Below are 13285 nucleotides of genomic sequence, written 5' to 3'. Positions count from 1 at the left end.
TCCAGCCTGGGTCCTCCCTGTCCTCAGGACTGACCCATCACACATCCCACTCCTCCTCTCCAGGGCGTAACTCCGCCTCATGGGCCCGGCCTTGTCAGGGCTGCCGATGGGGCCAGGCTCAGCCTTCCTGCCGTCCTCCAGGCCCCCAAACCAAATCGGGACACTTCAGCTGACACTCAAACCCAGAATGGGGCAGCCGTATACATTGTAGTCTCAAAACAGAAAAGCAGGTCCCCTGTTCCAGAGGGGAGATGACCAAAAAAACGCCCTGTAGAAGGAGCTATGAGGCCCAGCTTAACACAGAGCCTGTGTTTCTAGTTAGCTCTGTGGTCAGCTCTCATCATCGGAACATGGCAGCTTTTTCTCTTCTTTTTCTTTCTTTTTTTTTTTTTTTCCTTTAGCTGGACATTGCTTTGTCTTCAACAGTTACAAACTGAGCGTAAAGTGAGCTTAGGGTCTACCTGTAGAAGGAAACTCCCATGATTCCAAATATAAATGATCTCAGTGGTACTTATTACTGTACTAGCCCTTAGCAGGAATACATAATATGGGTTTTCTTGCTCTCTGCCTATTCAGTACCTAAGTTAGAATCAGGACACATCCTGATATTTCTTAGTTTTTTGCTTTCGCAAATACCCCACCTTATTTTCTCTTTATTTTGTGTCTTTTCCTCATTTTGTTTCTCTGCCAGTAAAGCTTCACCCATGTAAGTACATTCCAGGTCATCAGAATTTGGGCATTTAAGAGTCATATTTTCCTTTTTACATTCTGAGTTAGAATGCTTTACACTTTAGAAATTTTGAGGGATTCTTCTGAAACCTGCACCAGGATTTTTTTTTTTTTTTTTAACCATGCAGCTGTTGACTCCTTTCTAAACCAATAGGATATGAAGAATTCACAAATTGAGTGTCCTTAAAAATTGTATTTGCCTCATATCTTTTTAAAAAAATATATATTTTATTTATTTATTTGAGAGAGAGTGGGCGAGAGATGCAACACAGGCAGGGGGAGTGGCAGGGGCAGAGGGAGAAGCAGGCTCCCCCGTGAGCAGGGCTGGATTCCAGGACCCCTGAGCCAAAGGCAGATGCTTGACTGACTGAGCCCCCCGGCACCCCGGCCTCATATCCTCTTGCTTTTCCTCTTCTCCTGCCCCATTTAAGGAACAAAATAGAAACAAACAAACAAAAAATCACACCAGAACCCTGGGAGAACACATTTCTAATCTGAACTCCTTATTTCCAATTGGGACCAAAGTCTGTGGATACTTTGTAGAATGAAGTGGGGTACCAGTTAGAATATTTATGCACATTAAACCCTTTTTTTTTTTCATTCTTTTTTTCTTTTTTTAGATAACGGCCCTTGTTTAGGCTCTCGGAAGCCAGACCAGCCCTACGAATGGCTTTCATACAAACAGGTGAGTTTTCTGGCTCTGTGGGTCCTCAGGCACACTGTGGGGCTGAAATCTGTCTGTTCTTGGAGCTACTGACTGTGAGGACTGGAAGCTTGCTACAGGATCTGTGCACTGGGCTAGTCCGGAGCTGTGGGGTAACGTGCAGCCTCCAAAGGGAGAAGTTTTACACAAAGATTTGGAAAAAAATGATTAAGTCACTTAATTGGCGGTTCAAAAGCACTTTCTTGTAGAACTTAAGTGGGCGCACCATGGAGCAGAATATGATTCCAAGATAGTATTCTAGAAATGTGCTCGAAGCAGGTGACTCTCTCCCAAAGCCCATGAGGGGATAGAAGCTCTCCTCTGCCTTACAGGGTGCTAGAGACTTTTAGAAGCCCCAGTATGGAGCAACTCTCTCATTTCATAGATGAAAAAACACCCCCTAGGAAAGGATGGGACTCGCCCAAGGTCACAGTTGGTCAGTGGCAAAAATGGGACCGGAAGTGAGAGCCACATCTTCTGGTCTGGGTAACCTGACCCACTGGGGACTGGTGTGACATGGAACCCCAGGGCAGCCGTAGTGAGTGGTGCAGATGTTCAGAAGCGACACCTGCATTACTGTATCAGCACGAAGGAGGCTGGGATGGGGTAGATTTATTCTTGGCCCTCCGCAGGCCCCGCTCATTCACAGCTGCTGCTGTTTAAATAGTTGCTGACGGCAGAAAGCAGAGCAGGGAGACATTGCTTTTTATTTTTATCGTGATAACAGGACATCTCGAAGCCCCTGCTTCTCTCCCCCATGGCAGTAGGACCCCAAGAGTGTCTGGGACCCCCTGGGAAGTGTCCAGTCTGCTGCCTTGTGTTTCTAGCACGGCTGTCCAGGAAATGGCTCCCTGCTGTAGGGACAGGTCATCCTGTGGCGTTCATGACTGCAAATGAGCTTCCTCCTTCCACGTTCGGTGGGAAGGGCGCCCCGACAGCTGGCACACGCTGGAGTGTACGTGACCGGGGATGGTCACGAGGCGCCCCGAAGCCTGCCTGGGACTCGCGCTCACCGGCCCTCCCCACACGGAGACACACACCGTGTTTTCTTCCCCTTCCCTCTTCTGAGGATGAATGAAATGCAAAAGGCTTTGCTTGCTTAGCTCTTGAAGGATAGCAGAGCGGCAGAAGAGCTTGGCGTCCCTTCCTTGTGGAAGGAGCAATGCGCTGTGTGGCCCCAGGGGCCAGAGGGAATCCGCCGCTTTCCTTTTGCTTTACCAGAGCCCAGATAAAGCAGTTGCCGAGCTTCCTCATTTTCACACGTGGTGTGTAAACAGTTGATTGCGTTGGACACACAGTGTTGCATGGTGGGCTTCAGGCCTCACGGATTCCCCCCGTGCTGTCTGATTCCTCCTGTTGTATGCCAGCCCGAAGGCAGAGAAGGCAAGTCCTCGGCCAATTGGATTTTTTCGAGGCAGATTGAAAAATCGCTGCGGTTTCTGAAGACATTCATCTGTGTTTGGTACATTTCAGCCAGAGGCTGGTGAAGACCTAAAACCAGACCCAGAGAAGCCAACTCTGGATTTGTACCTTCAAGCCTTTTCATTAGCCTAGTGACTCTGACCTTTGTGGGGCTAGGAGCCCCTTTGAGGTTTCCCAAACAAATGTACGGAGCCTCTGTCTAGAGCTAGAAATGCCTGCGGTTTATCCTGATACTCTCTGCCAACTACGGTGGCGTTTCACGGGCTCGTCCCTGACATGCGAGCAGAGGTTGTGAAACAGGCTGTGGGTACGAAAACAATAAGCATATTCATATCATTCTTGCTGTCACCTCACCTGTGTCAGCTCTCGTCCCCATAGGCAGAGCGCGGTGGTGCCATGTGCCAGGACAAACAGAGTTCTGGGCCAGAATAGGTGTGGCTTTATCCCACGGGCGTGGGTGTGATTTCCAAGTGCTCTTGAGAAGCCACCAACTGAGAATCAGGAAAATAATCCAAATTTGAAGATTAAAACAAATTTTTTTTTAGTTACTTTGTGATAGGAATAGGGAGAGGATGGGGGAAAGTTTATAGTCCTACTTAGTTTTTATGAATCTGCCTATTTTTACATGCAATAAGAGTATTTATTTTCTTATCTATTTATTTTATGTAAAATTTTTACAAGTTTTTTTGAAGGAGGGTGTCCCCCAACCTTGCTATTTCTGTTTTTATAACAAGTGACAAGTTTGGGCTGCTTTGCTGCTTTTTATAACTCCAGATGGTCACAATAATAATAATAATAATAATAATAATTCTGTGTCTGTTATTTATAATTTTATGAAATTATAGTTTTATAATTTTATGAAAGTAAAGTGTGAAATAGAAATGCCTCAGAAGGCCTAACATCCAGCGATCTGTGACCTGCAGCTGTCGGGATCCAATTTGTCTACTTTCCAGGAGGAGGCCCTCTGATCAATTCCCTTAATAGTGAGATCCGGCGAATCATGCCTTGTGTTTTACAAACATGTAGAGCTAAGGGAATGCCTGTTTGCTCCGGCTCTTCTCATCCACGTGCTGCTGCTCGCTGGCCAAGGTGTCAGGCTCGGCCATCACCCGGTGAGCTCTGTTCCTTGTGCTGGGCCTGACCCCGTTCCTGACGTCTGTCCTCCCCATTCTAGGTTGCCGAGATAGCCGAGTGTGTGGGCTCAGCGCTCCTCCAGAAGGGCTTCAAGCCTTCCCCGGATCAGTTCATTGGCATCTTCGCTCAGAACAGACCTGAGGTATTGACCATGAGACAGTTCTGAGTGGTGTTGAGAGTTTGGGGATGGAAGAGCCATTGGGAATTCATACCTGCTTTTGCTCAGGACCTGATTTTGTGCTCTGATCTCTACCGAGAATATGTCTCTGTGTTATTCCTTAGAAAGTGACACAATTATCTTATGATCTCACTCATATATGGAATTCAAGAAACAAGACAGAGGATCATAGGGGATGAAATCAGAGAGGGACACAAACCATAAGAGACTCTGAACCATAGGAAACACACTGAGGGTTGCTGGAGGGGAGAACAGTGAGGGGATGGAGTGACTGGCTGATGGACATTAAGGAGGGCATGTGACGTAATGAGCAGTGGATGTTGTATAAGACTGATGCATCACTGACCTCTACCTCTGAAATATTAACATTATTAATAATTATTATATGTTATATTAACAAACATTATACGTTAATTGAATTTAAATAAAAATTAAAAAAAAATTTTTTTAAAGTGCCGCATACAAAAACCCAAGCCAGGGCGTCCTTGACCTTAAGTGCAGGGGAAAAGAAAATCACTCTTTGGATTATTGGTTTTTGTTTTTTTAAAACCAGGTTCCAAACAAAAACTAACAGAGAAGTTGCTAGAACAAGTGGTTCACAAAGAATCTTCTTACCTTAAGGTTTATGTCTGTGGTTAGAAGAATAGCATGACACATCTTTGTCAGTTGCAGACTCTCCTCTTTGCTCTCTGAAAGGTAGGAGCTTGCCCTCTGATCAGATTACAAAGTTTAAAATACCATGGCATGCCTTGACCGTGAGTCAGCCTTAGTGTGGGTGTGTGGTCTGTCTGTCTGGCTGGCTGTCAAGGGCACTGTCTGGTGCTTCTGCAGACCCCTACATTAAAGGTCAGTTTAAACGAGAAGCCATTTTGGAGCTGTTGCTTATGGCGTTTGTGAACAGATTAATGGCATAACTTGGCTGGGAAAAATTCAGGCACTAAGCTTGAAGAAGTTGGATTGGTTCCTGTGTCCAAAAGACGTGTGGGCTCCATCCATGTGCTACCGACTGTTTTATAAATGAGGATGGTTTCCTACAGTTTTATGTATTGGTAAGGGAAAAACAGCATTTTCCACAGCTGGACAGCGACCAGGCTCATGAAATTTAGTTTCTTTCATTTCAAGTAAAACTCATTCAAAGGAACACAACCCAGACTTTTGTGTGAGTGGAATTTTATAATGAGTCGATCACAAGGACAGGCATTCCTTACTTCACACAGTAAGTCCCTTCCTGTATTTATCAGCTAGATTAATAAATGTTTATTGAGCACCTACTATATGCCAGGCACTGCGAGGCACCAAAGCACAACAGTGACTTGGAAGACCAGCCCATAAGCTCCTGCTTTCTCTGTAGCGTGGTAAGCGTGGACACAGGGAAAAAGGATTATGGGAGTTCAGTCAAGGAGGACTTCCTGGAGGTGGCATCCCGGTGGAGTGTTGAAGTATCTGAGGGTGGAGAGCCAAGGGAATGTCAGGAACAACCACATGTTTGCATCAAGCAGCATGTCTGTGTTGGAGAAGGAGGCATTTTCTTATGGTAGAGCTTGGAGGGGCAGGAAAGACAGGAGCACATGTACCACACGACCCTGCTGAGAAGCTCGGACCTGACCTCCACGTCTGTAGCTTGGAACTGGTGCCGGGAAAGAAAAGGGGGAGAAGTAGTTCAGGGCCAAGCAAACTTAAGTGTGCCATGCTCCCTTCCCACAGCAGCTTAGTATGTAGCTGTGCCCTGTGTTGGTGGGCTGCAGGGGATTCGAGGATTCCAGCTGGAGGTAACGGGGCGGCCAAGGATTTTAAGTGAAAGGCTGACCTCACTGTGTCAGCCTGGAAGGCAGAGTAGTTGCCACATGGCTGATGAGTTTAGAGGCAAGGTGACCAGTTACCTTATCATGTCTTTCCTATATCACTTCTCTGGGGAGATGTCACCAGAACATTTTTCCTGTTACACAAGCATGTGTCCCTCCTTCCTCAGTCCCCAGATGCTACTGCACACAGCTGCCTGGCTGATCTGCAGACCCCAGGGCCTCTGCTGTGCCGAGAAGCCCTCCATGGCTGTGTGTTCCCTGGGGAATGGAACCAGGCCCCTCCCTAGTCGCACCGCAGCCTTGCCGCCTGGGCCACCCACTCCGGCCAGGGTGCTCGCCCACCACCTCCCTGCTCTCGATCATGCGGTCCCCACTACTGGAGTCTCCTTGCTTTTCTCTCCATCCAAACTGTGCTGCCCTGGCAAAGGGTGAGCTCAGTTACCGTCCCCACGAAGGTGGCCTACCATGGGCTCCCTCATGTCCGAGTCTGTCACTCTCTTGTATTGTTAATTATCTTTTCACATATTTGCATCAGTTCTCCTAGCAAATTGCTCTTTCCTTCTCAGAAGGGAGTAGGTGTTTTGTTTGCACGATGAGTCCCTCACAGTGCCTGGCACATAGTAGCAGACACACAAATGTGAATTTTGCCACATCTAGTGTTTCCACTTTGAGTATCTCTAGAGTGTTCTTCTCCTTGAATTAGTTCCATAATGACATCTCGTTTTTCTCTCCCCAACCTTTACCGTTCATCTAGTGGGTGATCATTGAACAAGGATGCTTTGCTTACTCTATGGTGGTTGTTCCCCTCTATGATACCCTTGGAACGGAAGCAATCACCTACATAGTCAACAAAGGTAGGTCTGTGGTCTTTGGGTGGACGTTGGCCTGGTTATCAGCCACTTTGGTGGCTTTATGTTGGGTTATATTTGATTTGATAAGGATTTTATGTTTGTTTGCTTTTTAAGATTTTGTTTATTCGTTTGAGAGAAAGAGGGAAAGAGAGAGAGAGAGAACACAAGAACGGGGGGAGAGGCAGAGGGAGAGGGAGAAGCCAACTCCTCTCTGAGCGGGGAGCCACCATTGGGCTCGATCCCAGGACCCCTGGATCGTGACCTAAGCCGAAGGTAGACGCTTCACTGACTGAGCCACCCAGGCATCCCTGGGATTTTATGTTTAAATGCACACTATCTTTCTATTCAAAGACTGTAGTCCTTAAAATAACCTGGTGTCAGATATGATATAGTCAGTTTTTAATATCTCAGAGCTCATTCTTCATTGTATCTCTTCCTTCCCAGCTGAACTCTCTCTGGTTTTTGTTGACAAGCCAGAAAAGGCCAACCTCTTATTAGACAGTGTAGAAAATAAGTTAACATCAGGCATTAAAACCATCGTCCTCATGGACTCCTATGGCATCGATCTGTTGGAACGAGGCAAAAGATGTGGCGTGGAAATCATCAGTATGAAGGCAATGGAGGTGAGTCATCCTGCCCATTCCTCTGACAGGTGTCCCTGGGGCCATTTTGGTTCAAATGTGGAAATCCTATCTCTGCTTGGTCATCTCAACAACCATAAAAGACCCAGGGTGGTAATTCCTGTCTCCTTAACTGGAAAGAAGAATTCTATATGCGTGCCCCACCGTGAATCCATCACACAGAAAGTGCTCTTGTAAAACAAGTTGCAGTGCCCACATATTTATTCTAGACTACTGACAGGCCACACGATATTTGGGAGAAATGTGAATTTTCAGTTCAGGCAGAGATTTAAGTTGTTGGATGTCCTTTTAAGGCTTCCATGCCATTTACTTACTACTTTGTTTCTAAAATAGAGCCAGCTACGGCGATCCGCCTCATTATTTTTTTCCCAAGTTGCTTTTGTAGCATCCTGGTGAATTCCCAGCATAGATGTTGGATTTGGTTTATTTTTATATTGAATTTCTTAAGATTCACGTTAATCAAAACTTTCAAGGTAACCATGCTAGGAAAATGAGCAGGGCCCATATTTAAATCAGTTGTTTGACATCACATCATGTAAAAAGCTGATTCTCCAGTAGGATTTGGATTAGAGTTTAATCCCAAAGAGCTGGTAAGAGGAGGATCTTGTCAGGGACATATTGCAGGAAGAGGCTACATACAGTAGTAAGTTGTTCTCCTTCCGAAAATGTTATAAATATTTCCCTGGAACTGTTATAAATAGGGTTTTAAATTTTACTTACAGTTCTCCTTGGAGGCTACAAACAAGGATCTGTGTAATACCTTTCTGGAGGAACTTAGCCTTCATAGGAAAACTGTAATTTGTTCTAACAGAGTCTTCATATGTGTACACACTTACACACACACGTACACACACACAGTAGCAGAGAAGCTGAGTCTATAAGAAGGGATATGCCATGCTGTTCAATGGGGCAAGCTAGCTTTGTACCGAGCGTTCTCGCACGTTTGCTTCTGCACTTGTGATTGCCGCTCACGGTAATGCCATCGTTTCCCCGTCTTTCCTCTTCCTCCGTGACCCCACCACACAAACATGCACACACACACATGCGTTCACACGCAGGACTTTTGGGTGTTTTTCGATGGCTTTATGATATAGTAATTTTAAGATGAAAAAATTTAGGTAAATGAAGATTGTAATATAAAGTTTATATTAAAGTCTTCATTTTATAAAAGGCGTTGTTCTATACTTCCCTGTGTAATGTAATTCATACTCGGTCTTTAAAAATTTGGTAAGCCAAAGGTTAATTTCCAAGAAGTGGATGTAAAACTGGCTTTATGGCTGGTCCTGTGATCAAGTTTATATTAACAGATAGTTTTATAGGATCAAAAAGAGAAATATTGGTATTTGGAATTTTTTGCTTTTTTTGATACTTTATTATGAAAATTTTCAAACATGCAAACAAGTTGGGAGAATTGGTCAGTAGACTACCGCGCAGCCCCCAAGCATCCCACAGCTAATGTTTTAATATATTTGCTTCATCCCCTACACATCCATCACTCCGTCCCTCCATTCATTCCTGAATCTATTTTTTTAATGCATTTTCTTTAAGTTGCAGTTTTTATCACCCCTGAATACTTTAGCGTGCTGATCATTAACTGGAATTTGGATTTTCTTCTGGTTAAGGTTTTTTTGTTTTTTGTTTTTGGCATTTGGAGCCTAAAGATGGCAACAATTCTTTCATTTTTATGGTTGCTGTACTCTCTTCTACATAATGTCCTTAGACAGGTTTGAGGCTCTGGGCTTTCTTGCCCAATAGGGCACTCATTTGGATAACATTTATTCCTGATAAACTAAAAGCCAAATCGCATGTAACTGTTGAAATTATGCAAGAATTTTGAACAGATGAATGGAGACTTGTGTCTGATGAAGATTCCTTTAGGGAAAAAAATGAAATTACCATTGCTTCAGCTCTTGGTTGACTTCTGTTTAGACTTTACTGTTCCTGTTTTGAATCAGTGGTCTGTCTCTGATATAATTTAAAACGTAATTAAGATTAAAAACAGTTTAAAACCATATGCTGGGCAGAAACTCCCTGAACCCTGAGCACACTCATCAGATTTCCACTTAATTCTAGGCATGCTCACTCCATATGCTCATTCAGGCCATTCAGTTTTAATAGGAAAAGAATATAAATGGTTCATTAGAGAAATTAATAACTAATTAAAGTGGCCACCGAGATGCCTGTGTGCAGTGAACTGAACAACGTCCAAATGACCCCTGGTAGTGACGGGAGCTAGCTGCTGGGAAATGCGCCCCTCGGAAATGAACCTGCCACTCTTTATGACCATTTTAGAGGACTGTTTTGTAATTGGAGGTTCCAAAATCTTTTTTTTTAATCCACTCCATGTGGGGAGTATAGCTATTTGAGCCTCTAGCATTTCTTCTACGAGAGATGGATTATTCTCTCCAGACTGAAGAAGATGCCAGTTACCCAGAATTGGGTGACCGCGGGAGGGTACAGAACATCATCAGTTCTTGGGTTACAATTATGGTTTGCCATTGGTTAAGAGCCAGGCTTTGCTAAAGACCATAAAAGGGAGTGGGAGTGGGGGTAAGAAATCCACCGTCAAAGACTCTGATTCCTGTCTTTTGAGTAAATCCTGTTTCAAAGACTAGTCCTCATACCATTTATACGGTTTTATATATGAGCGAAGACAACTGGAAAATGGCGTCTGAGAACAATGCCTAAATATATCGCTTCAGGTTCATTAAAATTGCCTGTTTCTTTCATTTGAAACGTCTACTGTCTTTGGGCCAGTGATAAGTGAATCCCACGGTGAGGTCGGCTTGAAGTGACTGGATGTCACCTTCTTTACTTTTAGAAAATGTTCCCATTTAGGATTTTTTTTTTCTCTTCTCATTTAGGACCTGGGAAGAGCCAACAGACAGAGGCCCAAGGTAAGTTCATCCTGTCAGCCCTCTGCTTCAGCTCTTCCAATATCTACTTGTCTCTGAGACTAGTACAGCTCTTGGGGGTTAGCTTATAGCTTATAGTTTTCTTTTCGGTTCTGACTTACACCACCTTGGTTGTGTGTGGTTTCTTTTTGTTTTTGGTTTTTGTTTTTAAATGTCCTGTAGCCTCCAAGACCTGAAGATCTTGCAGTCATTTGTTTCACCAGTGGAACTACAGGTAAGTTTTGAATTGCAGTCCCTTCTGAGTGGTATCTGGAGTTCCCCCCCTTTCTTGGATGGCGGGTGACGTGGGACTTAGTTGAGCTATAGATGGCCCGAAAGCAGAGGACATAGGGGTTCGAGCACTCTTCCCCTGTCACTATATTCGACCTCGGAATCTGCGTGTGCTGTGCACTTCCTCAGATGTTTATGGAAGGGGACAGTAGATTCCCTCATTTCCTGGGACAAACCAACATTTGATTTCCAGAAATAAAATTCCTGCATTTTCTTACATGCCCTCTAAAAGTCACCCGTGTTAGTAAAGGTTGTTCATGATAAGAAGTTTCACGTAAAGGATGGCAGATTTTTCCAGAATGTAAGGTCATTCCGCATTTGGCTCTCCTGGGTGCACCTAACGCTAGCGGCATAACCCAATTACAGAGGGTTCTGGGCTTCCTTAATTTCGTTCACTTTTGAATGGACTTTCTTTAACTTTGTTTTGCTCCTGTGTATTCCTCAGGCAACCCCAAAGGAGCACTGATCACTCATGGAAATATAGTGAGCGATTGTTCAGCTTTTGTGAAAGTCACAGAGGTAAACTTTGGGGGTATCATCATCTTTCGTCAAGTTCCTTGATTGGCATGAGGCCTCAAGAATGAGAGGGGGAAAGGCAGCCCCACTGTGTTAGGCCCCTGCTGTATTGGAGGTAGAGTTAAGAGCTGAGCTTTAATATAGTCTAAGGTCACCTGCCCTCAAATCATTTTCATCATGGACCTCATCCCCCAAGTCCTGTGTGTGACTGTAAAGCTAAGTTGACAGACAGAAGTTATTACAACTTTTATAGGTACAACTTTATTTGGATACTGCCCTATAACTGTTTCCAGGACAGAACCAAGAAGAAATGACTCTCTTGTGCCCTTATCCACTTACATTCCAGTGTGGGGGAAAATAAGTGGACAAATGAAATGTTAATGGGACGCAGAAGGTTTTTGAATTACTGATCTTTATTGCAATTGACTTCACTTCCATTTTATGAGAAAGATTAAAGCCTTGATCTTTAGTTGGTTTCCTGTCATCTTAAAGTTTGCTCTCCCCGCCCCAGTGTGTCCTAGTCCTCCGGGTGGCCGTAACAAAATCCCACAGGCTGAGGGCCTTAAACGACAGATACTTATTTTCTCACAGTGCAGGAGGCTGAAAGTCCATGATCAAAGTATCAGCAAATTCAGTTGCTGGTGAGGGCTCTCTTCCTGGCCTGTAGGTAGCCGCCTCCAGAACTGTGTCCTCACCGGCCCTTTCCTCTGTGTGCACGTGGAGAATGAGGGAGAGGTTTCTGCTGTTTCTTCCTCTGCTTGCAAGGGCACCCGCCCTGTTGGATCAGGTCCCCCACCCCACGAGCTCATTTCACCTGAGTTACCTCCCCAACGGCTCCATCCCCAAATCCAGTCACACGGGGGATTAGGGCTTTAACATGAATTTGGGCAGAGGGGGCGATACAATTCGGTCCAAGCAGCAAGGATATATTTCAAACTTGAGTTTTAAAAGTCCTTCTCAAACAATATAATGCCTTTCCCTCATAACAGTGTCTGGGAGGGTTCTTCTGGGAGCCCTAATTTTCATGACCGGAGCCCCCATGCTTATGGTTTTGGGGAATACGTGTCTTTGGTGGCTACAGAAGGCCTATGTCCCTCCTGCCTACACCCACACTTTCTTAGTCCCAAATACCTTTTTTTTTGGCATATATTTCATAAACAGAATTCAACATTTAGCATCTCACCTAAGTGGAATTTTAATTTCCTAACTAGCCTTCAAAGAAAACTTAAAATACACTCCTGGATCACTGAGGCAAATGATTATAGACTTGGTTTAAAATTAATTATACGATCAAGGGCATTCGCAACTTTGTAAAACTTCTAATCTTGCTAATGCACGTTTTCTTTTGAGTACCAAATCAGAAAATTGAAAAGTGTAGAAATTATAGAATCTGACTTCTCATTATATAAACAGTTTCCACCTGAGATGAAATAGTCGGGATACAGATCACACTGGAATAAAATTAATCTAAGATTGTGGCAGGTTCAGGCTACCGGGTTTGCTCCGCACTGGTGAGGGTTGGGCACGGCCTGGAAGCAGTTGCATAGGCACCTGACTGGGGCCTTCATTCCTTTACTGGGGTGGTGGCAGCTGCTGGGGGTTGTCTCTTACTTTGGCCAGAATTCCCTACACATGAATAACATGAATGTTCCCCGTAAAACCCTCACTATGCCTGGTCCTAAGTGAAGACCATTCTTAGCTTTGCAATGGAAACCAGATGTCCAGCTTAGCCTCGATGCAGACCTCCATCACATATCAGCATTTTATAGGAGATGGGGCCAGAGGAGAGCTCTTGCACTAAACAAATCGAAATAGTTTTCATGGGGTGTAAAGCAGGCCACTCAGGTAAAGATCTTGATCAAACTAAAATACTCAAAATGCATTTATACTATAAATTAAAAGAGCTTGGAAGTCAGTTTCTCTTATCATCCCTCCTCCTATCCCTTTATAACATAAAATGCTATTTTATGTTGGAATAGATCATCTATTCCCACAGCATAATATGCTATGTTATGTTGGAGTGGACCTTCTATTTCTTACTTATGGTGGTATGAGTTTGCTGGGCAGTGGGGTACAGTAACTTTGAAATACTAAATGAGTAAAGCACATGATCCCTTAATATCC

General features: G+C 44.3%; 1 protein-coding gene across 4 annotated transcripts in view; it reads left to right on the top strand.

Moving 5' to 3' along the window:
• The window catches only part of ACSL1 (acyl-CoA synthetase long chain family member 1), a 65031-nt gene that overhangs the window by 38566 nt on the left and 13180 nt on the right, over positions 1-13285 (top strand). For all 4 annotated transcript variants that reach the window (XM_080797697.1, XM_080797696.1, XM_080797694.1 and 1 more), the window contains exons 4-10: positions 1350-1414; positions 4029-4130; positions 6723-6822; positions 7264-7442; positions 10325-10357; positions 10538-10589; positions 11091-11164. In XM_080797697.1, coding sequence (XP_080653823.1) covers positions 1350-1414; positions 4029-4130; positions 6723-6822; positions 7264-7442; positions 10325-10357; positions 10538-10589; positions 11091-11164 — 605 coding nt within the window. The remainder of the gene's footprint in view (positions 1-1349; positions 1415-4028; positions 4131-6722; positions 6823-7263; positions 7443-10324; positions 10358-10537; positions 10590-11090; positions 11165-13285) is intronic.

Source organism: Martes martes (assembly GCF_963455335.1).
Source record: "Martes martes genome assembly, chromosome: 2".
NCBI lineage: Eukaryota > Metazoa > Chordata > Mammalia > Carnivora > Mustelidae > Martes > Martes martes.
This window is presented reverse-complemented; position numbering and strand designations above follow the sequence as displayed.